Source organism: Mustela putorius, unplaced genomic scaffold, assembly GCF_011764305.1.
Source record: "Mustela putorius furo isolate JIRA1106 unplaced genomic scaffold, ASM1176430v1.1 tig00003854_pilon_pilon_pilon, whole genome shotgun sequence".
In the NCBI taxonomy this organism is placed as follows: Eukaryota; Metazoa; Chordata; class Mammalia; order Carnivora; family Mustelidae; genus Mustela; species Mustela putorius.
In genome coordinates, this window is record NW_025422006.1 from 7,539,733 (window position 1) to 7,561,423 (window position 21,691).

At 46.5% G+C, this 21,691-nt stretch overlaps 1 protein-coding gene and 1 pseudogene across 3 annotated transcripts in view; one reads left to right on the plus strand and one right to left on the minus strand.

Moving 5' to 3' along the window:
• The window catches only part of TJP2 (tight junction protein 2), a 121,546-nt gene that overhangs the window by 17,835 nt on the left and 82,020 nt on the right, over positions 1–21,691 (plus strand). Inside the window, exons 1-2 of one of the 3 annotated variants that reach the window (XM_045065067.1) lie at positions 8,147–8,267; positions 13,596–13,651. The exons of 1 other annotated variant lie outside the window; for it this stretch is intronic. In XM_045065067.1, coding sequence (XP_044921002.1) covers positions 13,622–13,651 — 30 coding nt within the window. In that variant the 5' untranslated portion in view covers positions 8,147–8,267; positions 13,596–13,621. Of the gene's footprint in view, positions 1–8,146; positions 8,268–13,595; positions 13,652–21,691 lie in introns of those variants that run through there. One more of the 3 variants, XM_045065069.1, reaches the window with a different exon arrangement.
• Positions 18,187–19,087, minus strand: LOC101690518 (annotated as a pseudogene).

The following is a 21,691-nucleotide window of genomic DNA, read 5'->3' on the forward strand; positions in this document are numbered from 1 at the left end:
TGTTTCAAAGTCACTCAAGCTAAATTTTTAACGGATGAGAGAAAATAGGAAATAGATGGTTTAATTTTTTTTTCCATACCCCGAGGACTTTGGGTGTGTACACCCTCCTTTGGAGACCACTGATTTAGGTCATTCAGGTTAAAAAAAAAAAAAAGACAAAGAAACTTGCTATTGAGGAAAGAGAATCTATAGAGGAAGAGTTCAAGGTTTGGGAGGGTGGGGAAGACTTTGGGACACTTACGCACTGCGGACATCTAGGTTAATCAGGATTAACCCATAATGCCTCCCTCCCGTTTTACTTCTCTTTTATGTCTGAGTCTGTTTAGACAAGGAACAGCACAAGTCCTCTAGAATATTCAGTGGTAAAAAATAAGGCTTGAAGAGATTGGTCAGGGATAGATAGATAAGTCAGGACTTCTTCAGAGGGACAGAAATGCAACTAAAATGAAATTTCACAGAAGTCAATTTATTAACTTAGATAAAAAAGTGTAAGTGGGATCTCCCGGGATGACCAGGACCTTCGGCACAGCTGGATTCAGAAGCTCAGATGAAATCATCACATTGCTGTTGGTACAGTTCTTCCTAACAGCCAGTGACGAGCCCTCGCACGTGGCAGGGAACATGCGTGCCCACAGTCCTGGCGTCCTGTCTCCCCTGGTTTGTAGCTCCGACAGGAAGGGGGCATTTTGCTGAATGTCCTATTTTCACCCCGGGAAGATGGGCTCATGTGTACCACGACTCCTTCGCTGGGCCACTGTGATGGACAGCCCGCCGTTAGCCCACGGAAAGAGGGCAAGAAAGTTCTTCCAAGCTGAGAGGAGACATTCACAACATTGAGGAGGGGCCTGAGTCTGACCCTCTCCAGACAGTATATTTTTAACGCTGTGGGAGCTTGCCTATATAGGATTCTAGAGGTATTTACAAAGATATTAAAAAAACAAAAACAAAAACAAACAGGGGCACCTGGGTGTCTCAGTGGGTTAAGGCTCTGCCTTCGGCTCAGGTCATGATCCCAGAGTCCTGGGATCGGGCCCCGCATCGGGTTCTCTGCTCTGCGGGGAGCCTGCTTCTGTCCGCCCCCAGCCCACTTCTGATCTCTGTCTGTCAAATAAATAAACAAAATCTTTTTAAAAAACAACAACACCAAACAGAATTGTTTCTCTATTAATTAGTTAATTAATTAATTTTTGCTCTCAGCTCAAGCAAGGAGTTTATAGCACTTAGAAATGCCTTGCTAGAAAACAGACAACTGGTACTCCTTACTTGTCAAAGCACAGCTTTTTGGGTAGAGGTATTTGTAGAAGGAGCAGATCAGTTTCTGATTTTTGTCCACCCAGAGGCAGGCAGGCGCTTTGGACCAATTATTTCCAGACCTTGAGATAAATCACCTCCTGTGCCATCAGTACTCGAAGGATTAGCAGCGTCACAGATTTATGTGTGGATTAATTGGGGAGTGTACGTTAGATTGCTGTGTTTAGAACCATGGTTGTCCTGCCAGTCATTTTCATTAGTGCTTCATTCAAAATTCTTTAGCCTTATATAATACTGACGTTGCAGGGAAATCCGAATGAGCCTTTCCTTTTTTTTATTTATTTGTGGCTTGGCCTCACGCTCGCCACCCCCCTCACCCCACCCTGCAGAGTTTAATAGCTCAAGCTAGGGGTACACAGAGCATCTAAAAACGCAGGGGCTTGGGGCAGTGCAAAGATTGCTTCGTGTGCTTCCGCTGATGAGTGCCCGAAATGTACATGACCTTGTACTGAGAGAGACAAGATGAGGTACAAGAAATACACGGCTCTTTTGGAAGCCGCGGTTGGGATCACCCCACTGAACAAGAGGGAGCTTCTTCCCGAGAGCAGAAGACATGCGAACCTCTGGCAGTGCCCCGGGTAAGCAGAGGAGGGCAGGAGATGCTGCGCGTGTGCTGGGGTGGGGGTGGGGGGTTTCGGCAGAGGGAAGGGTCATCCTTGTCCTAAGGGTAGTAGATGGTGAGTTCTTCACTGAGAACTTGTTTCTTCCTGGCACATAGGGCCTCGCCAGACTGAATGAAAATACTTAATAAAATTCATGGTAATAATAACTAAGAAAAACCCTAGTCTAGGCGTGCCTGGGTGGCTCAGTGGGTTAAAGCCTCTGCCTTCGGCTCAGGTCATGATCTCAGGGTCCTGGGATTGAGCCCCGCACCGGGTTCTCTGCTCAGCAGGGAGCCTGCTTCCCCCTTCTCTCTCTGCCGGCCTCTCTGCCTACTTGTGAGCTCTCTCTGTCAAATAAATAAATAAAATCTTTTAAAAAAGAAAGAAAGAAAAACCCTAGTCTAGCAGCCAAGAAGATGAGGTAATGGGTGTTTTTAGACTCAGATATTTTAATTTTCTGATTTTGACTTTGTTTTTTTACATAGTCTATACACATAGCAGTTCTTAAAGATGAAGTAAATATGCCTTGTTTTTTCCTACAATGCAAGTGTTTTTCTGACTAAAGTGTACATGTGGAATGTTTTAGGTAAATACTTTTTACTTTACATCTCTTTCTAATGTCCCACTGGTTTACCATGGTGAAGAAGAGTTTAGATGTTTTTTTCTGAATGGTTAGAGGCCTCAATCCCTGCTTTCTTGTCTAAAGTCCCTTCTTTTGCATCTTTTACACACTGAAGAGAAGTTTAATTTAAGGTATCTATATGGCAGATAGTATTTTTAGGGACTAAATTGAATTTTTATTTTTAAAATGTTTTTAAAGATTTATTTATTTGAGAGAGAGCACATGTGAGCGTTGGGGGTAGGGGTGGAGCAGAGGGAGAGAGAGAATCTCAAGCAGACTTCCTACGGAGAAGGAACCGGACATGGGGCTAGATCCCATGACCCTGAGATCATGACCTGAGTCAAAAGGAAGAGTTGAACGCTTGACCTACTGAGCCACCCAGGCGCCCCTGAATTGAATTTTTAAACTGAAGGAACCACACGTTGGCACTCACTCAGGGATCCACTTGAGGCATCTGTGTAGCTAATATTTCTTTTTAAGATTATTTATTTATTTACTTGTCAGAAAGAGAGAGAGAGAGAGAGAGCAGCATAAGTGGGGGGGGGCAGCAGGCAGAGGGGGAAGCAGGCTCCCCGCTGAGCAAGGAGCCCCATGTGGGACTCGATCCCAGGACCCTGGGATCATGATCTGAACCGAAGGGAGACACTGAACCAACTGAGCCACCCAGGCACCCCAGATATTTCTCTTTAAAAAGTAGAAGGTCACTAGCTTATTTTATTTAAAGATTTATTTATTTATTTTAGAGAGAGAGAGAGAGCGTGCATGCATGAACTAGAGGGGTAGAAGGAGAAGGAGAGAATCCCAATTAGTCTCCATGCCTAGCTAGGAGCTCGACTTGGGGCTCTATCTCAGGACACTGAGATCCTGACCTGAGCTGTAATCAACATTCGGATGCTTAACTGACCGAGCCACCCAGCTGCCCCCAGTCACTAGCTTATTTTTAACATATAAACAATATACATCCATTCGACAAGATTTAGAAAGTGCAAGAAAATAAGGGGGAAAATCATTCGTAATCCCATCTTTCTAAGAGAGTTCGTATAATCATTTACAACAGAACTTTTCAACGGAGGGAGAGGGTGGGGTTTGCCCCCCAGGGGACATGGGGCAACGTCTGTGCAGGATTTTGGCTGCTACAACCTGGGGAGTTGCTACTGCTTTCTAGCAGGTGGAAGTCAGGGATGCTGTCCAACATCCTAAAGTGGGTAGGACAGTCCCCCCTTCCCTGCAAGAAAGCCCAAAATGTCAATAGTGCTGCCGTTCAGACATTTGATAGCGGCAGATTTTCTTCCTATCTCTAAAAGGTACTTTTTATTATTAGCAATACATGAGCTATTTCTTGAAGAAATTTTAGGGATCCTTTAGAACGGAATCCTGAGGCTTCATCCTCGTCACTAAGGAAAGGAAGTGTATATAGGCACCAAGAGGGCGAGGGGTATGTAGTGACCTGGGGAGAGTCCAAGTTTAGTGAGGGCTAATGTTTAGTGAGGGCCATGGGAGACGTGTCGTAATGGCCAAATTGTGATCCTTTAGTTTTAATTTTTTAAACATTTAAAAAAATTTTAATTCAATTAATTAACATTTAATGTATTACTGGTTTCCGAGGTACAGGTCCATGCTTCTTCAATCTTATATAATGGCTATTGCTCATTATGTAACATCAAATTGTGATTCTTTTTTTGTTTTTCTAAGATTATTTGTTTATTTATTTGACAGAGAGAGAGATCACAAGTAGGCAGAGAGGCAGGCAGAGAGAGAGGGGAAAGCAGGCTCCCTGCTGAGCAGAGAGTCCGATGCGGGGCTTGATCCCAAGATCCTGCCATCATGACCTGAGCCGAAGGCAGAGGCTTAACCCACTGAGCCACCCAGGTGCCCCTAAATTGTGATATTTTTAAGTTGCTCCTGGAGATGGGGCATACTGTAGCCTGGACTTCTGTCCCAGACTGACAGGAGTGTAGAGCTGGGAGGGCCTTTTGTCGGGGGCAGCAGACAGGTTTCCCGTGGCATGGCAAAGCCAGTCGGTGTGTGGGCTGCTGGGCCGTCAAGTAGGGAGGACCCCCGGGTCAAGTCTGGGCTTAGCAGAAAAGAAATACTGTGAGTGAGGAGGGACATACTGATACAGAAAATGGGAGATTGTAACACGAGGTCTGTGTCTTCATCACTCTCTGATTCTGATTTGGTCTTTGATTTTTACAAGTGTGAAACCGAGACTCATTTGAGTCACCACGATCGAGGGCTTGGCCCTCAGACAGCAACTGAATGTTCTTGGTTTCTGGCTCGGGATCAGTCCTTAAAGGATTCTCCCAAAACAGACCCACATGATTCAGATGTGTAAATGGATTGCCACATTATTCATTTCTTTTTGGAGATAAGCTTTTCCAGCCATTGGAATGAGTAAGCACCCTAAGTAAAACCATCTCCGCTTCTCGTTTCCCCAAGTCCAGCCAAACAGAAGTCAAACCATTCACTCCAAAGTGATTCTTACTAAAGGAAGCTGAATGTTGTCTCTCTCCCGCATTCTCTCTCTCTCTTTTTAAGAGAGCATTCCCTGAGGCCTGATGAAATAGCACTATGTCACAGGACGACGAGCTCTGTAATACTTTGAGTTCTTTAAATACACAGGGACTAAACATTGTTTTGCTGGTTCTCATTCTTTGGTTTACTGACTCCCTTTTCACCTAACACAGTCTTCCTTTGAACATGGGAATATCCTTCACTAAGCTTTTAGTAAAATCTCCTTTCTGGGTAACCTAGCAGGGGTTATCGCCTACTGATTAATTTCACTAATCAGTTCCAAATCTTTCAGGGTCACTTCTTTGTCTTATTTCTCACATTTTATTTTTTTAAAAGATTTTATTTATTTATGTCACAGACAGATAACAAGTAGGTAGAGAGGCAGGCAGAGAGAGAAGGGGAAGCAGCCTCCCTGCTCAGCACAGAGCCTGATGCGGGGCTCAATCCCAGGACCCTGGGATCATGACCTGAGCCGAAGGCAGAGGCTTTAACCCACTGAGCCACCCAGGTGCCCCTATTTCTCACATTTTAATGTACATACGAATCACTGTTAAGATGTAGGTTATAGTTCTGTGATTATGGTGGGGCCTGGGAGTCTGCATTTTAATAAGCGTCCAGGTTCTGCTGTCAACCCAGTGATGACCAGTGCATGGTCTGGGTGATGCTGATGGCTCAGCCCGTGACCCACACTTTGAGGAGTAAGCCTCTTAAGAAATGCTTCCTATGAGAGGACACCTGCTTTTCTCTTGACCTCAAACTTTTTTTTTAAAGTTTATTTATTCAAGTAATCTCTACACCCCACGTGGGGCTCGAACCTAAAACACTGAGACCCAAGAGTCGCACCATCCTCTGCCTGAGCCCGTCAGGCGGCCTGACTTTTTAAACTTCTCTGATCTTCCTGAGGGCTTGCCGTCCCAATACTGGCCCCCTCCCTGCTGGCCTTAGAGATGACAGTGGTAAGAAGGCCGGTGGCTGGCCCCACTGCTGTGGAGGGAAATCTGCCACGAGCCTTCTGACCCGGGATCCCGATGGGGCTGGTTGACTAAGGCTGATATTTTTTCCAGGAATTTAGGTCCTTTCATTCTTTTAAAGAAATATTGCAGTTGCTGCAACGTGTAATACTGTGTAGTATTCAAGAGCAGCTGCTTTTGCGTTTTAAAACATAATTGGAAGTCAGGTCATGATTCACTTTTCAAAACCTCAAGGAATTCATTGGCCGCCAACGCCCTCCTCCTTTGAGTACTTGGTCTTGCAGTCTGCAGACCGCGCTGTGCTTGGGCTTCTCCTCTGTAAACTCTAGTCACGTGACAGGCCCCACCCACCAGCTACCCACTGTGGGCTGCATGTTGCAAGTTCACGGTGGCACAGTTTGCATGGCTTCTGCAGGTGCATGTTTACCCCAGTACCTGGCACCTGGGGGTGCTCTGCAAAGATTTGCCCGTGCTTAACTTGGTGTCAGTAGAGCCACAGATAAAGAAAAAAAAATGTTTAAAAAAATTGACATTCCCAAACACAAAAATACTGACCCACTTGTGGATTTTGCTTTTAAAATTTTGTCCAGTTTCTCATGTTACCTGACATTAATTTCACATATCTGTCAATACTCTTGAAAACTAAGAATATAATTTAGTTCTTTCTCAAGCTATTTCTAAGTTTTAAAGTAGCCCTGGTCAATATTGGTGTATTTTAGAAATGGTTAGGGTTAGGGTTAGGGTTAGATCTCAAAAATTTGGGAATCTTATCAAAGAAAGTTAAAAGCAAGATGTTTTGAACATGCAGGAAACGGATTTAATTAAAAAACAATCTGATTCTATACAAGAAACAAGCACTTTTTGGAGCTGATACCTGTAGAAGAATTTCATGTTAAAGCCAAAAGCGTAACCAAGCCCATCTTGATTTGCTGGCCATTTATTTATCTTTGGAAGTAATAACAGAAACCATGCATGGGCCGGGCTCTAATCCTGTTGCTCGCTTTGTGGGATGTCCAGATGGGCTTGCTTTAGCCACTGCCTACATTTCCTGCTGATCCTTGGAGGAGAAGGGAAATGTGTCCCTTGCCTGTATAAATAAAATCGACACTATCCTTTATTGCTATTTCATTGTGTGGGGACTGTTTTGCATAGATAACCACAATCTCACTTTGTCTGCAAACAGAAGAGTATGTGCAGAACTGGTGAGAAGCCACATTCTTCCTCCCACTGGACACGACTGCCCTGTGTGAAGCTGCGGGGGCCCAGACCTCGCCCGGGAGTGAGCTTGCCTCCTTGTGCGCTTTAAAAGGCATACGCAGGATTAATAAAAATGTGCAGAAGGGATGTTCGTTGGATTTCCTTGAAATTAGGGGTAAAACAAACAAACAAACAAAAAAATGCCACCTTTCAAAGTGTGGGCAATCCGCAAATGTAAAAGTAGAGACGAGCCAGTATTATAAATGCTGTGAAAAATGAATTCCCTTTTAGTTTCAAATGTTTTTCCTATTGTATAGTTTAAAAATAAAAAGAAATTATTTATTTATTTGACAGAGAGAGACAGCGAGAGAGGGAAGGCAGGGAGCGTGGGAGAGGGAGAAGCAGGCTTCCCGCTGAGCAAGGAGCCCGACGTGGGGCTCGATCCCATCATGACCTAGCTGAAGGCAGACGTCCAACTGACTGAGCCACCCAGGTGCCCCTATTATATACTTTTTAAAAAAGATTTATCTACTTATTTGAGAGAGTGAGCCAGTGAGCAGGTGCCCCTGCATGAGGTGGGGAGGGGCAGAGGGAGGGGAGAGAGAGACTCTCCAGCAGACTCCAAGTGGAGTGCAAAGCCCGACGTGGGGCTCCATCCCAGGACCCTGAGATCACGACCTGAGCCAAAATCAAGAGTCGGAGGCTTAACCGACTGAGCCACCCAGGCGCCCCAAAGTTTCTTTCTTGAAGTACTGAGAATGCTCCAAAATGGATCTTGGAGACAGTTGCACCAATACCGTAACTGTAACTGTGTTCGAAGCCATGTTGTAAGTGGCTGAATGGTGGTGTGTGAAGTTCAGTGCCTTTCCCCAGATCTTACCGCGCTGGGAGGGACCATGTTGGGTTTGTAACCACACTGTCTTTTTCAGGGTGCGGAGTACAGCATTATTATCATCTCCCTGTGAGTGGGATTGGCGCCCCAGCGGTGCCACCTGGCACAAGTTCTGTACGAAGCCCAGACGAGGGCCGGCGGACAGCGTGCTTTACCAGGTGCCTGCTTTTTTGGTTGCTGGCTTTCCTCCGTCTAAAGTTTGATGTAAATTATTTTACACCCTAGAAGTAGTCAAGGCCACCATTTTCAATGTTGCGGATAGAGAAATTGTTCAATATCAGAGAAAGTTGAATTGTCATGTCGTATTTACCCAGGAACAGAAACGTCATACCTGCATTTATGGTCTGAATTGATAGGTAAACTCTTGCCACAGTTGGGTGAGAGCTAAATAAAGTCCTTCCTGGCTAGAGCATACAAATCCAACTCTCGTGGTTCAGAATAAATGCCTGACAAGTTATTTTTTTTTTTTTTAAAGATTTTATTTATTTATTTGACAGAGAGAAATCACAAGTAGGCAGAGAGGCAGGCAGAGAGAGAGAGGAGGAAGCAGGCTCCCCGCTGAGCAGAGAGCCTGATGCGGGACTCGATCCCAGGACCCTGAGATCATGACCTGAGCCGAAGGCAGCAGCTTAACCCACTGAGCCACCCAGGCGCCCCTGACAAGTTATTTTGGTGTCTGGGGTTATAGGTCTTTCTGGTAAGTCATGTTTTTTCTGTTATTTTTGAGGTAGCAGAATTATGTAACAACGGTAGGCACTTTGCTGAAAATATTAAAGACATGGGTTGCCCTGGCTTCTAAAGATTTAATTATGTACAAGCTTTTAGTAAAAGAATGAAGAGCGAGTATTATCTATTTACTGATTCAATTTTAAGTAGGAATTAAATGAGATTTACAAAGCATTACATTTTATTTTGACAGATGCTGGGTTGTATTTTTTCTTGGTTACACTTTAACCCCTGATTATAGGCCAGTCCGTGGTCCACAGAATGGGGTTGGAATTTTTTTCATGGGCTTGTTTCATAATTCCTGTCTGTTTAAGCTTAAAACCCCTGCCTGGGTGGCTCCTAGCTATGTGTCAGAGCTTGAGTTTAACCGAGTGTGAACGGCACACGCCAGGGTAGCAGATAGCAAATCTCAGTGTGCCTGCGCGTGCCTTAACGTTTCTGAGTGCAGATCCATTATCTGTGAAAGATGAGCATCAATATGATGGTAAAGGAGCTAACGTACGGCAGGAGCGAGGCACACACCAGGGTCTTTCTCGGAGTCTACATGTCCAAATGGGGACAACTTGCATGGGGAAGCCCTTGGTTTCCACTGAACTGACAGGGCTTGTGGTGGGTTTTGTTTGCTGAGATGTTCACTGTGGAGCTCTTAAAGTTTCCAAACGTAAGAAAACAGATTCTCTCTCTTTTTTTTTTAAGATTTTATTATTTATTTGACAGACAGAGGTCACAAGTAGACAGAGAGGCAGGCAGAAAGAGAGAGGAAGGGAAGCTGGCTTCGCTGCGGAGCAGAGAGGGGCTCGATCCCGGGACTCTGGGATCATGACCTGAGCTGAAGGCAGAGGCTTTAACCCACTGAGCCACCCAGGCGCCCCAAGAAAACAGATTCTTATGAAGACTCCTGCAGTTTTCCTGAAACTAGACTTCTGGGTCGTATCTATTGATTTAGTCGAATGAGTTGGAGGAGCAGGGTAGGGCGTGGCAAAGGTGGATGGTGCTGGCACTGAGTGTAGGAGGGCAGGTTCTCTGTGACTCCAGCAAGCCCCTCCTAATACACGCTTCCCTGGTTCTGATGCCCTGTACTAGTGACCACAGGTCCTTTGACGTCTTGCTCCAAAGCTCTTTCCTGTGTAAAAACTTAAGCTTGGCTCCAAAGCTCTTTCCTGTGTAAAAACTTAAGCTTGGCTTTCTGGGATGACTTAGCCTCAGGTGAGCTTGGGTGGCAAGGATTTTTCCAAGAGCATCTCACATTACCTTAGTTTCCGATCCAGCAAACCTCTCCCCCCCCCCCACTTCCTTCCTTCCTTAGAGCAGGGGAGGGAGAGCCTGTGGGCTGGGCTGGGCCAGAGGGAGAGAGGGAGTCGTAAGCTCTCTCTCCCGTTAGGCTCCATGCCCGGTGCGGAGCCTAGCATGGGGTGCACTTTCACAACTCTGAGATCATGACCTGAGCCAAAACCAAGAGCTGGACGCTTAACCAACAGAGCCATGCAGATGTCCTGAGTATGCATTTCTGACAAGTTCCCGGCCAGGCCATACTGGGTTTCTCTGCCTGATCTAGTTCTACCTTCCAGTTCCTGAAGTATTTTGCTTCTTGTTCTAAGTCTTGGGAAAGTATCTCTCCTTGTCACATTTGTTATGCTGAGCTAAAGCCATCAGAAGAGACGAATTAAAGTTTAACATACTATAAAGACTCTTTCAAAGCGTGTGACAGAGTTAATTGTTTTAGTTAATTAGATGTAAGATCTGAAGTTGACTTTTTGAATATCAGTAATTATATTTCAAATATCAGTATCAAATAGTAAGAATAATTATGATCACATAATTATGTATATTATGAAAATCAATACTTTAAAAAAATATCAATATAATTATGATTAAGTTGGGGGTGATTATGTCTAGGGTGTTTTGTCTAATCTAACTATACAATCAGATTACCTACAAACAAACCAAAATTTGGCTGCACTGACAACTGCTATCACCAACCACTCTGTTGATAAAACCATGACAAAGTACCAAAAACTAGGGCTCAAGGATGACACCCCTTCCAAGCAGAAGTTAGTTGCAAATTCTTTTTCTCAGTCTTAACAGGCTAATAGGAAGGAATCATAAAATGAGCTGCGTCTAGGTTCCCCCACACGACTACAGCACCGGGGGCCAAAATCAGGCAGGACGCACGGCGGCATGGTTGCCGATTAGAAGTAAGACAAAACTCCTAGCTGGGGAAGAGCCCTTACCCAAGTAAATTTCCTCAGGCCATGCACTGACTAGCCCATAGGGTACTTGCCACCGTGACTGGACCCCTCCGTGGCTGGAAGAGGTAGAGGAGAAAGTGTTATACAGAAGGGCAGGTGGCGGTGAGGAAAAGTGATAATAAGTACAGAGAATCCTTCTAAGAAATCTGGCTGTGAAAAGTAAGAGATAGATAGGGCTCTGGGCTGGAAAACGCCCAGTCATCTTCTAATCCCCAGGTTCTGGATTCCTTTAAACATGCAGGAGTATGATTAAATTTCGGCTTCGGGATTACTCATCCGTGTGCTGTACTTAACAATGTCCAGACATCTCACATTTCCAGAGATAGGCCAGATGGCCACCACTTCGTCTTGTTGATTTCACGAGTAAACCACGTGCTCTAATTTTTGTTTGGAAAACATGTCAGACTATAGCTAAAGCATTCAAAAGTAAGAATAAACCCGCCTTATTTTTATTTTTCTTTCACTGAAGTGGTATACCAATTTCCCATGATGAAAGCTTGCTCCAGTTGCTAAAATAACAAAGTCTTTATAGATAAGTATTTGGAGCAGGACTCTTTCCTTTTAAATACTTCGGAAAATATGGAATTACTGTCTGGATTCTGACAAAACTCTTTGTCTGAATCTTTATTGATAAACAGTTAAGGTGTTTCAATCCCTGAATGCTGAAATAATTCCAAGTGATTCTACTCACAGTGCAAGTTTAAGGGTTAACACATTGTTTGCAAATGTTTCGGCTGTTTGAGCAGGACATTAAGAATAGGATAGCGGGGGTGCCCGGGTGGCTCAGTGGGTTAAGCCGCTGCCTTTGGCTCAGGTCATGATCTCAGGGTCCTGGGATCGAGTCCCGCATCGGGCTCTCTGTTCGGCAGGGAACCTGCTTCCCTCTCCCTCTCTCTCTCTGCCTGCCTCTCTGCCTACTTGTGATCTCTCTCTATCAAATAAATAAATAAAATCTTTAAAAAAAAAAAAAAAAGAATAGGATAGCGGGGGCGCCTGGGGGGCTCAGTGGGTTGAGCGTCTGCCTGCGGCTTAGGTCATGATCTAAGGGTCCTGGGATCCAGCCCTATATCTCCCTGCTCCAGGCCTGCTTCTCCCTCTCCCTCTCCTTGCCACTACCCCTGCTTGTGCTCTCTCTCTGTCTGTCAAATTAAAAAAAAAAAAAAAAAAAATCTTAAAAAAAAAATAGCTATACTCAGATAAATTCTGTATGTATAAGTATTTCAAATTTTAACAACAAAAACAGCACATCATTTTGAAAAAAGACCCTTTCTTTCATGAATTTTAAATGTTTCATGTACTCAACTTCCCACAGTCAAGCAGGTAAGATAGAAAATGGAAGAATATCTTACCCAGAAACTTAAGAACCAGAAACTCCCAGGCTAGCAGCTTGGCGCCCTGGTCTCCAGGCCCCTGGGTTCCCAGGGAGCCTTGCAGAAACACGGCAGAAACAAACGCTAGAAGCCAGTAAAGCATCGGGTGACAGAGCACAGCTGTGCCTTCAGACAGGCCTGCGTTTCAGCAAGCCCCTGTTCTGCTACTTTTTACGTTGAACCTATGACCACTAGTTAGCTGTTTCGGACCTACCCACTGGGCAGGAGGGATGTGGGCAGCTTACCTAAACTCTCTGAGCCTCCGTTTTTTTATCTGTAGAATGGTGTTCTGGGTTGTATCGTGTCCCCTATAACATTCATATGTTGAAGTCCTGCCTCTCATTACCTCAGAATGTGACCTTATCTGGAGACAGGGTCGTCAAGTTAAAGTGAGGTCCTCAGGGTGGGCCCTAATCCAGTACAAGGGTATCTTTATAAAACGGGGGCTGTTTGGACACAAAGACAGACACACCCCGAGGCAAGACAGGTGTCTCCAAGTCAAGGAGAGATGCCCAGAACAGAGCGTTCCCTCACATCCCTAAGAAGGAAACTAGTCTGCTTCCAGCCTGATTTCAGCCTTCCAGCCTCCAGGGCCGAGACAGTAACTTCCCATTGTTGAAGCCAGCTGTTTTGAGGGCCTTCGTTCTGCAGCTCTGGGAAACCAATATGCTCTGGGAATATAATTAGATCTGCACCTCATAGGGTGGCTCTGAGACAATGCAGATAAAACATTCATCACCGTACCAACTACGGTGTAGTGAGCACTCCAAGAAACTGAAGGCTTTCATCATCACCACTACAGCTTGAGGCCTCACTTGATATCAGAATTACAGTGGGATTCTCACCACACACCATAGGCTCAGCACCTCCAAGCCCTGTGCTGTAGAGGCTCTGTTCCCCAAGTTCCTTTCCCCACGTTGTCCATGTGGCCAATGACTTTTCATCCTCACGTTACCTCTCAAGTATCATCTTCCCCAGGAGACTCCCCCCTCTCACCCTACAACGTAGTCACTGCCTCAGACCTTCTGTTCCCATCCACACAAGGGTGGATACAAGCCTCTTCCAGAGCAGTCCAGTTACTGATTCCAAGTTAGACTCCCAAGTCCCCCAGGGATGATGTATTCCTCTAAATTTCCCTCAGGTGGTGCTGGGTGAGATGCGCATTAAATGTTTGAGGAAACAATCGCTTCACCACAGGTAAGGAAATGGGCCGCATATACCATCTATGAACAAGCTCATGCTCTAAACCAGCTCTTTCTAGATTGACGGTTCTTGAAAGTGTGGTCTGGAAACCAAGTATGGGCTGGCTGGGAACTTGTTAGAAATGCATACACCCGGGCCTCACCCCACACTGACTGAAGCAGAAACTCCGGGGGTGACCCCGGAATCTGCTTTAACAAGCCCTCCCAGGAGTTTCTGATACCCTAAAGTGGGAGCACTACTGCTGTGGGTCTGTGCAGTTCAACAGGGGGAGGTTTGCTGTTGGTGGGAGCTCCCTACATAAGCTTTTTAAAAAAAATTCTATTTATTTATTTGCCAGAGAGAGAGAGAGAGAGAAAGTGTGCGCAAAGCTGGGGTAGTAGCAGGCAAAGCAGGCAGAGGGAGAAGCAGGCTCCCTGCTGAGCAAGGAGCCTGATGAGGGACTGGATCCCAGGACCGGGGTCATGAACTTAGAGGAAGGCAGAGGCTTCATCCACTGAGCCACCCATATAAGTATGCTTATAGACTGGGGAGCTTCTGGGGAGACAGAGGCAGAGGGGCTCCCAGGTGTGCAGAAGTAAAAGTTGTAAGTTTTCCCCTTCAGCTGGCCTTGCTAAGCCCGTGTTATGGGATGAGTCCATGATAACTCTGAGCGGCCAGACCCAGAGGTAAGGAGTGTCACCGATAGCATGGTCGGTTTAGGGCTGTTGTAACTGCCAATCTAGAGAGAACATGAACCAGGGTTTATTATAGAGTATTCATATTTTCTTAAATGGGAAATCTTTCTTTTTTCAAGATTTTATTTACTTATTTGTCAGAGAGAGAGAGAGAGCTCGTAAGCACAAGCAGGGGGAGCGGTAGGCAGAGGGAGAAGCAGGCTTCCCTGTTGAGCAGAGAGCCCGATGTGGGCCTCTATCCTAGGACCTTGGGATCATGACCTGAGCTGAATGCAGATTCTTAACCATCTGAGCCACCCAGGGGACCTGGGAAATCTTTTTAACAATATTAATGATAAGTTATAAAATATTTTGTATTATTCTTATACTTTGTATCTAAATAAATATAATTATAAATTAGATATTAAATTTACTAGTGTTTTATTAAATATTACTACTATGTAAAATTTATTTTATGTCCTTCCACTTCCCCCTTTTTTAAAAGATCTTATTTATTTGAGAGAGAAAGAGCACAAGCAGGAGGAGGGGCAGAGTGAGAGGGAAAAGCAGACTCCCCACTGAGTAGGGAGCCCGATGTAGGGCTCCATCCCTGGACCCTGAGATCAGGACCTGAGCAGAAGTCAGATGCTTAACTGACTAAGTCATCCAGGTACCCCCTTCCATCCCTTTCTAAATAACACTGATGAGGGAGCATCATCTCTGCCTGCCCACGGGCCCTGTCCCCGTGCTTTAATAAACCACCATTTTGCACCAATGACGTCTTAAGAATTCTTTCTTTAGTCGTCGGCTCCGAACCTCCTCACCCCACCGAACCTGACTTAGGTTCTGGGACTTCATCAACACTGTCATTTGTTTAAATCTTTGCATCTATATTTTAACACACAAATGGTCCATTCACTCTGCTTAACCCATCTTACAGGTTACTAACTTACTATCTGCATCCTACATGTCTTATAAACTCTGCTAGGGTTTTACTTCCTCATTATCTATGTGAAATGAATCTTAGGCATTTCATCCACCCGTCCTCTATACCTCTGTACCAGTTTTGTCCTCTATACCAGTCTTTTTTTTTTTTTTTAAGATTTTATTTATTTGAGAGAGAGAGAGCACAGGCAGGGAGGAGAGGGACAAGCAGGCTCCCCTCCGAGCAGGGAAACTGATGCGGGGCTGGATCCCAGGACTGTGAGATCATAACCGGAGCCCAAGGTAGCCAGCCGTTCAACCAACTAAGCCATCCAGGTGCTACTCTATACCAGTTTTGTAATTTTAATTAATTAATTAATTATTTGACAGATAGATCACAAGTAGGCAGAGAGGCAGGCAGAGAGAGGAAGGGAAGCAAGCTCTCTGCTGAGCAGAGAGCCCGATGCGGGGCTCGATCCCAAGACCCTGGGACCATGACCTGAGCTGAAGGCAGAGGGTTTAACCCACTGAGCCACCCAGGCGCCCTATACCAGTTTTTAAAAAAAGAACTTTAAACAGGAGTATTTATTCAGCAAATTATAGTATATTCATACAAATGAAATATTATGCAGTTAGAAACATGATGACATAGATCTGTATTGCCATGAAAAGAGTGAAGCAATATTCGTATGTAGAAATAAAGGTAACAGAAGTGCATGCCTAGTATGGCCCCAGGTGTGCAAAGTGGTACATGATCCCCACATGCTTGTCTGCAGAGAGGCCCCTGGAAGGACACTCATCTCGTTTCTAATCATTTGCTCTGGATGGTCGTTCTATTCTGTTAATTTTTCTTCTTTTTGAGAGAGAGAGAGTATGTTGATGAAGTTCTAGAACCTAGGTGAGGTTTGGTGGGCTGAGGTCCAGAGCCGATGACCAAGAAAGAATTCTTGAGGCATCTTTGGTGCAAAATGGTGGCTTATTAAAGCACGGGGACAGGACCGGTGGGCAGAAAGAGCTGCTGCCCTGGGTTGTGAGGGATGGCAGGTTAAGTACCCTGACCCTGTGGTTAGCAGAAGGTGAGGGAAAGGGAGGTTTCAACGGAGTTTTCTTATGCTAAAGAGGGCACGTACAAGATGCCTCCAGGCTCTATCAATGCTGTCTTTTAGCAAGCCATTAACATCCAGATAGTTGGGAGATTCTTGTCTTGTAGGATTGTGATCTCTGTGGTCTGAGGAATGCTACACGTATTACCGAGGGGAGCGGGTGGAGAGGGGGTGCAGGGTGCCAGCTTTTGCTTTGTCCTCAGCCAGCCTCCTACTGCCTCATCAATGTGACAGTGCACACGTGTGCACAAGCCAGGAGAGGGAGAGAGAGAATCTTTTTTTTTTTTTTAAGATTTTATTTATTTAACAGACAGAGATCACAAGTAGGCAGAGAGGCAGGCAGAGAGAGGAGGAAGCAGGCTCCCCGCCGAGCAGAGAGCCTGGACCCTGGGATCATGACCTGAGCCGAAGGCGCGGAGGCTTTAACCCACTGAGCCACCCAGGCGCCCCGGGAGAGAGAGAATCTTAAGCACTCTCCACACTCTGGCAGAGCTCCAGCTCAGGACCCTGAGATCATGACCTGCGCCCAAGTCAGGAGCCTGATGCTTGACTGACTGAGTCCCCAGGCGCCTCGTGTTTTGCTAATGTTTTATGATCTCCTCTATGGTTTGGATAAATAAACAAGTATCATGTATATAAAAATAACTGAAATACGAATGATATGTGTATCTGCAAATGCATATATATGTAAATAACTACAACAAAGAGAATGATGGGACCAGATCCTTTCTTTTGTAAGCGAAAGACAGCATTTTGCAAATGGAGAGAATTATTTTCTGACCTTTTAAATGTTTCACCTGCCTTCAAAATGGTAATCTTCTTGTCTTGTGTCAGAGCATTAAAGCAATGTCCCTAGGGGCACCTGGGTGGCTTAGTCCCTTAAGCGGCTGCCTTCAGCTCAGGTCAGGATCCCAGCATCCTGAGATCTAGCCTGCACAGGGAGCCTGCTTCTCCCTCTCCTCTGCTGCTCCTCCTGCTTGTGCTCTCTTGCTCACTCTCTCCTTTTCCCTCTCAAATAAATAAATAAAATCTGAAAGAAAGAGAGAGAGGGAAAGACAGAATGGGAAAGAAGGAAGGAAGGAAAGAAGAAAACCTCCCTGATAATGAACTTCACTTGGTGAGGGGCGGTGCTCTGTTCCCATGCCCCTTCTCAGACCCTCCAAATCAGCATGCCCGGGAGAGACCTGGGAGTCCTCCGGTAATGAGGAATTGAGCAGAAGTCCCACCGGAACATAAATGTCGTGCACCGCATCTTCAGCTTGGGTTGCGCGGCTCCTGGAAGTGCCTTTCCCAGGCCCGGAGTCCTTTGTTTCCAAGGCCTGCGCTAATTTATGACTGCCCTGGAAAACTATCTGCTTGCCGTGTTTTTCTAAGGCCCCTTTCAGGTCTGAGAATTCTCTGAAAATCTAGGAGACTCTCCAACAACTTTAATCTGTGCTGATCAGGGATACCGAATTCTTCAAACTGGAGGGTTCTGGTGATAATGTCTAAAAGCAATACCCGTGTCGCCAGAGGCCCCTCTGGTTCCCCGGGGGACCTGTGTCTCCTGCGACAGTCCCTTGGGCCTCTCTCACCTCAGGTTCCCTTCCTTGTCTAATGAGATGAGGGCCTTTTTACGCAGTCCAATTCTTAACCTAATAAAGTGTTTTTTCTTAAAGTACTTGTTTAGGGAAGGGGTGTGTGGAATGCCATTAGGTACCAGATTACATGTGTATCAAGGATTGTCACGAACTAGCTCATGGCTGGAGTCAGATGCATTGTGGCATTTACCTTTTTTCCTTTTTTTCTGGGCGGGAGGTGGGGAGAACTTTTTATTACTTTTGTGTACAGAAAATCCAACAGCATACACTCAGCCCAGTTTGGTGACCAGTTCTTTAGCCTTTGTCTTTTCCAACTTGGCGATGTGAGCTACCGACTTTGGACCCGGGATGTTGCCTCCCCAGGGATGACAGATGTCATTGTATCCATCATTGTCATCTGCCCTGATGGCTTCCACTGGCTCAGTCGGAGCTCCTCTGTCTTTCCAGTTAACCTGTGTGAAGGCAACAGTAGTGCAGGTCTTCCTGCCGGCCCTCGCCTGGCCTTCCCCAACTCTGTCCCCATGTCAGGACACAGGGCGGGTGGGAAGACAGCCAGCTCAGTGGGGTCCGCCGCAGGTACAGTCACTGCTGGCTGAGCTGTCTTGTTTTCCACCAAGGTGGGGACAGTATTAACCCCAGCTCAAAGGACAGGCAGCCTCTTAGTGGGGACCATCCCTTGGCTGGCAGCTTTCTGCTCCACCTGGGCCAACAGTCTCTGCTGCTTCTGTCCCCTTGTCTCTGGTCAGCATCTGTGGGCCGGTTTCAGCAGCTGAGTAGCTGTGTGGCGGTCCCCAGCCTGGGCGAACTGGTTCATGGCAGGAGGCACTTGGAGATGTTTACAGAGACTCGCCCTTTGCCTGCTGCAGCCAGGTGTGGTGGGGTGAGATGTCCCGTCTGATGCCAAAAGTCTTGGGCCTTTTCTCAAACAGGGGAGTGAGCACCATCTTGGCCTCCTGCTTCTTCACGACAGAGATCACTTTCTTCCCCTTAGCCTTCTTTCCTTTTGGCATCTTGGAGGAGAGAGCTGGGATGTTTACCTTTTTGCACAGGAAGAGTTTCCCAAACATGATTCCCCAGCACCTGGTTCAGCAAAATCCCTCCTGAGTTCTGTTAAAAGGAGCCATAAAGAAGACAGCAGTAGCCGCACCAAAACCCACTCAGCCCTGGTTGTCCCGCTGTGGTGGAGGCAGTGCACACGGCCTGGGGAGGATGGTTGTCCATCTAGCAGACCTGTGTCTGGAGTCTCCTCCGCTTTCCACTGGAAGGGACCTCAGGCGGTAGCTGTGTTCCCCTCGCCAAAGCAGAGTTTCTGCATCGGTAAAGCACGGCGGTGATACCAAATACACCACATACAGAGGCAGGTGCTCTGAGGACTTACATGAAGTGAGTTAAAATTGTTTTTGGAAGATGATGTGTTCAATCCATTTTTGTTTATCAGGGTTTCTGTGTTTTGTTTTTTTTTTTTAGGTTTTATTTATTTTTTATTTTTTTAATTTTTAAAATATTTTATTTATTTATTTGGCAGAGAGAGACACAGTGAGAGAGGGAACACAAGCAGAGGAGGCAGGAGAAGGAGATACAGGCTTCCCCCTGAGCAGGGAGCCTGATGTGGGGCTCAATCCCAGGACCCTGGGATCATGACTTGAGCCGAAGGCAGAGGCTCAACCCACTAAACACACCCAGGCACCCCTGCTGATCCTGTTTTTAACGGAGGATTAACAAGTGGATCTGTCCCTGGAAAGAGTGTGGATTTTGTATACTTTGCAGTATAAACAGAAGTTCAGTAAACCCCAGGGCACCCTGCCAGGAGGGGAGGTTCCTCCAGGGTGGGGAGCACTCTCCCTGGCAGGACCTGTCTAGACCCAACTGTGCCTTGAAAGGATCTTCAAGGATCCTTCTAGGATCTTCAGGCCCAGAGCTGCATGGTGCCCTGTCTCGACCCTGTCCAGCAGGCTGAGTATACCTTGACCTTGCCTGCCAGCCTGAGCACACTCAGACCATCCCTGTGTCGTGGGAGCCTGCACAGGAGCCTGGCATCACGTGGTCCGCCAGTTCTATCCGCAGCCCCAGGCCAGGGCCTCCTGAGACACGTTGCCCCCCAGCCCGCAGCTGACTCTGAGGGGCACAGCCAATTCTTCGGTCAGTTTTGCAGCCAGCTCAACCCATCATGCCCAGAAACATTGCCAGGAGGGAGGAAACATCAGAAGGGAGACTGCGGTTTGGGATTTGTGCCAATGGCAGAAAGAGGAGAGCGTGAATTGAAAGCCACCATCCACTGAGAACTGAGAGTTTTCTCCCCCTAAAGTCTGGTGCTTTGATCACTTTGGCACTCACTCCTTTTCATCTTTTCATTGTAGTAACAACAACATCCCCGCCAATGTCTTGCCAATTTAGTAATAATAATAATAAAGGTAAAAAGGGTGAGCCGTGGCTACGGGGGTCCTTTGCTGTCTGGGGCTGTGGTTCCTCTGGAGGCTTCCCTTAGCCCAGCCACACCACCCCCGCCTTTTCACACCCCTGCCTCCCTCGCTGAAACGTCCCCTTCACGGTGAACAAAGCACTCAGTTGGACCCCGTGTCCCCGCTTTAACTTAAATTTGACCCTCTCCTGAGGACATCTCTTTCTGTTGCGTCCTCTAGGGATGCTGCCTTCTTTAGAGAGAAAGAGAAACCTGAGCAGAAGCTGGCTCTGTGGTCCAGGCGGAGAAGCTCAAACAAAGGCTCGAGCGCAGAAGTGCGCTTGGCAGGGTCTGGAGAGCAACCTAGAATGGCCAGTGTGACTCCGGGATGAGAGCCTGGGAGAGAGCAGGACGAGCTGCGTTTGGAGCCTACAGCCTGTTCAGTTCGACTTGGAGGCTGTCTTAGGCAGCATGTGCTCTGTAACAAAATGCCATAGACGGGGTGGGGTTTTTTTCTCACAGTTCTGGGGACTACAAGTCCAAGATCAAGGTGCTGACAGATTTGGTTCTTGGTGGGGGTCCTCCTCCATGTGTGCTCACATGGTCTTTCCTAGGACCAGGAGCCTGGAGAGAGAGCTCTCTCTTCCTCTTACAAGACCACAGATCTCATGATGAGGGGCCTACTCTCATGGCCTGATCTAAACCGATATCACCACCTCCAGATATCACCACATTGGACGTTAGGGCTTCAACTCCTTTGGGGGGCTGGGAGGGACACAAACATTCGGCCATAGCGCAGGCAATAACAGGAAGTCTGGATCGGCGACATTTGGAGGGTTTAAAGGATAGACCTAGGAGATCTGATTTGCCTCATGAAAAGATCATTCTGGCTGTTGGGGAAGATTGGGAGAGGCAAGGTTAAATACAGGGAGATAACAAAGAGGCAAGTCCTGGAGGAAGAGAAAGTTTCTAATATTAAAACATAATTTTTTTAAAAAAAGATTATTTATTTGAGAGAGAGAGAGTATGAGCTCGTGAGAGCTCATGAGAGCACATGATTGCGGAGGGGAGCAGAGGGAGAGGGAGAGAGAGAATCTCAAGCAGTCTCCCCTGCTCAGCATGGGGCCCAACTCAGGGCTCAGATGCTCAACTCTGTTATCGTGACTGAGCCGAAATCAAGAATCAGATGCTTTTACAAAAAAAAAAAAAAAAAAAAAAGAATCAGATGCTTGGGTGCCTGGGTGGCTCAGTGGGTTAAAGCCTCTCCTTCAGCTCGGGTCTAATGGTCCTGGGATCCAGCCCCGCATTGGGCTCTCTGCTCGGCAGGAAACCTGCTTCCCCCTCTCTCTCTGCCTGCCTCTCTGCCTACTTGTAAT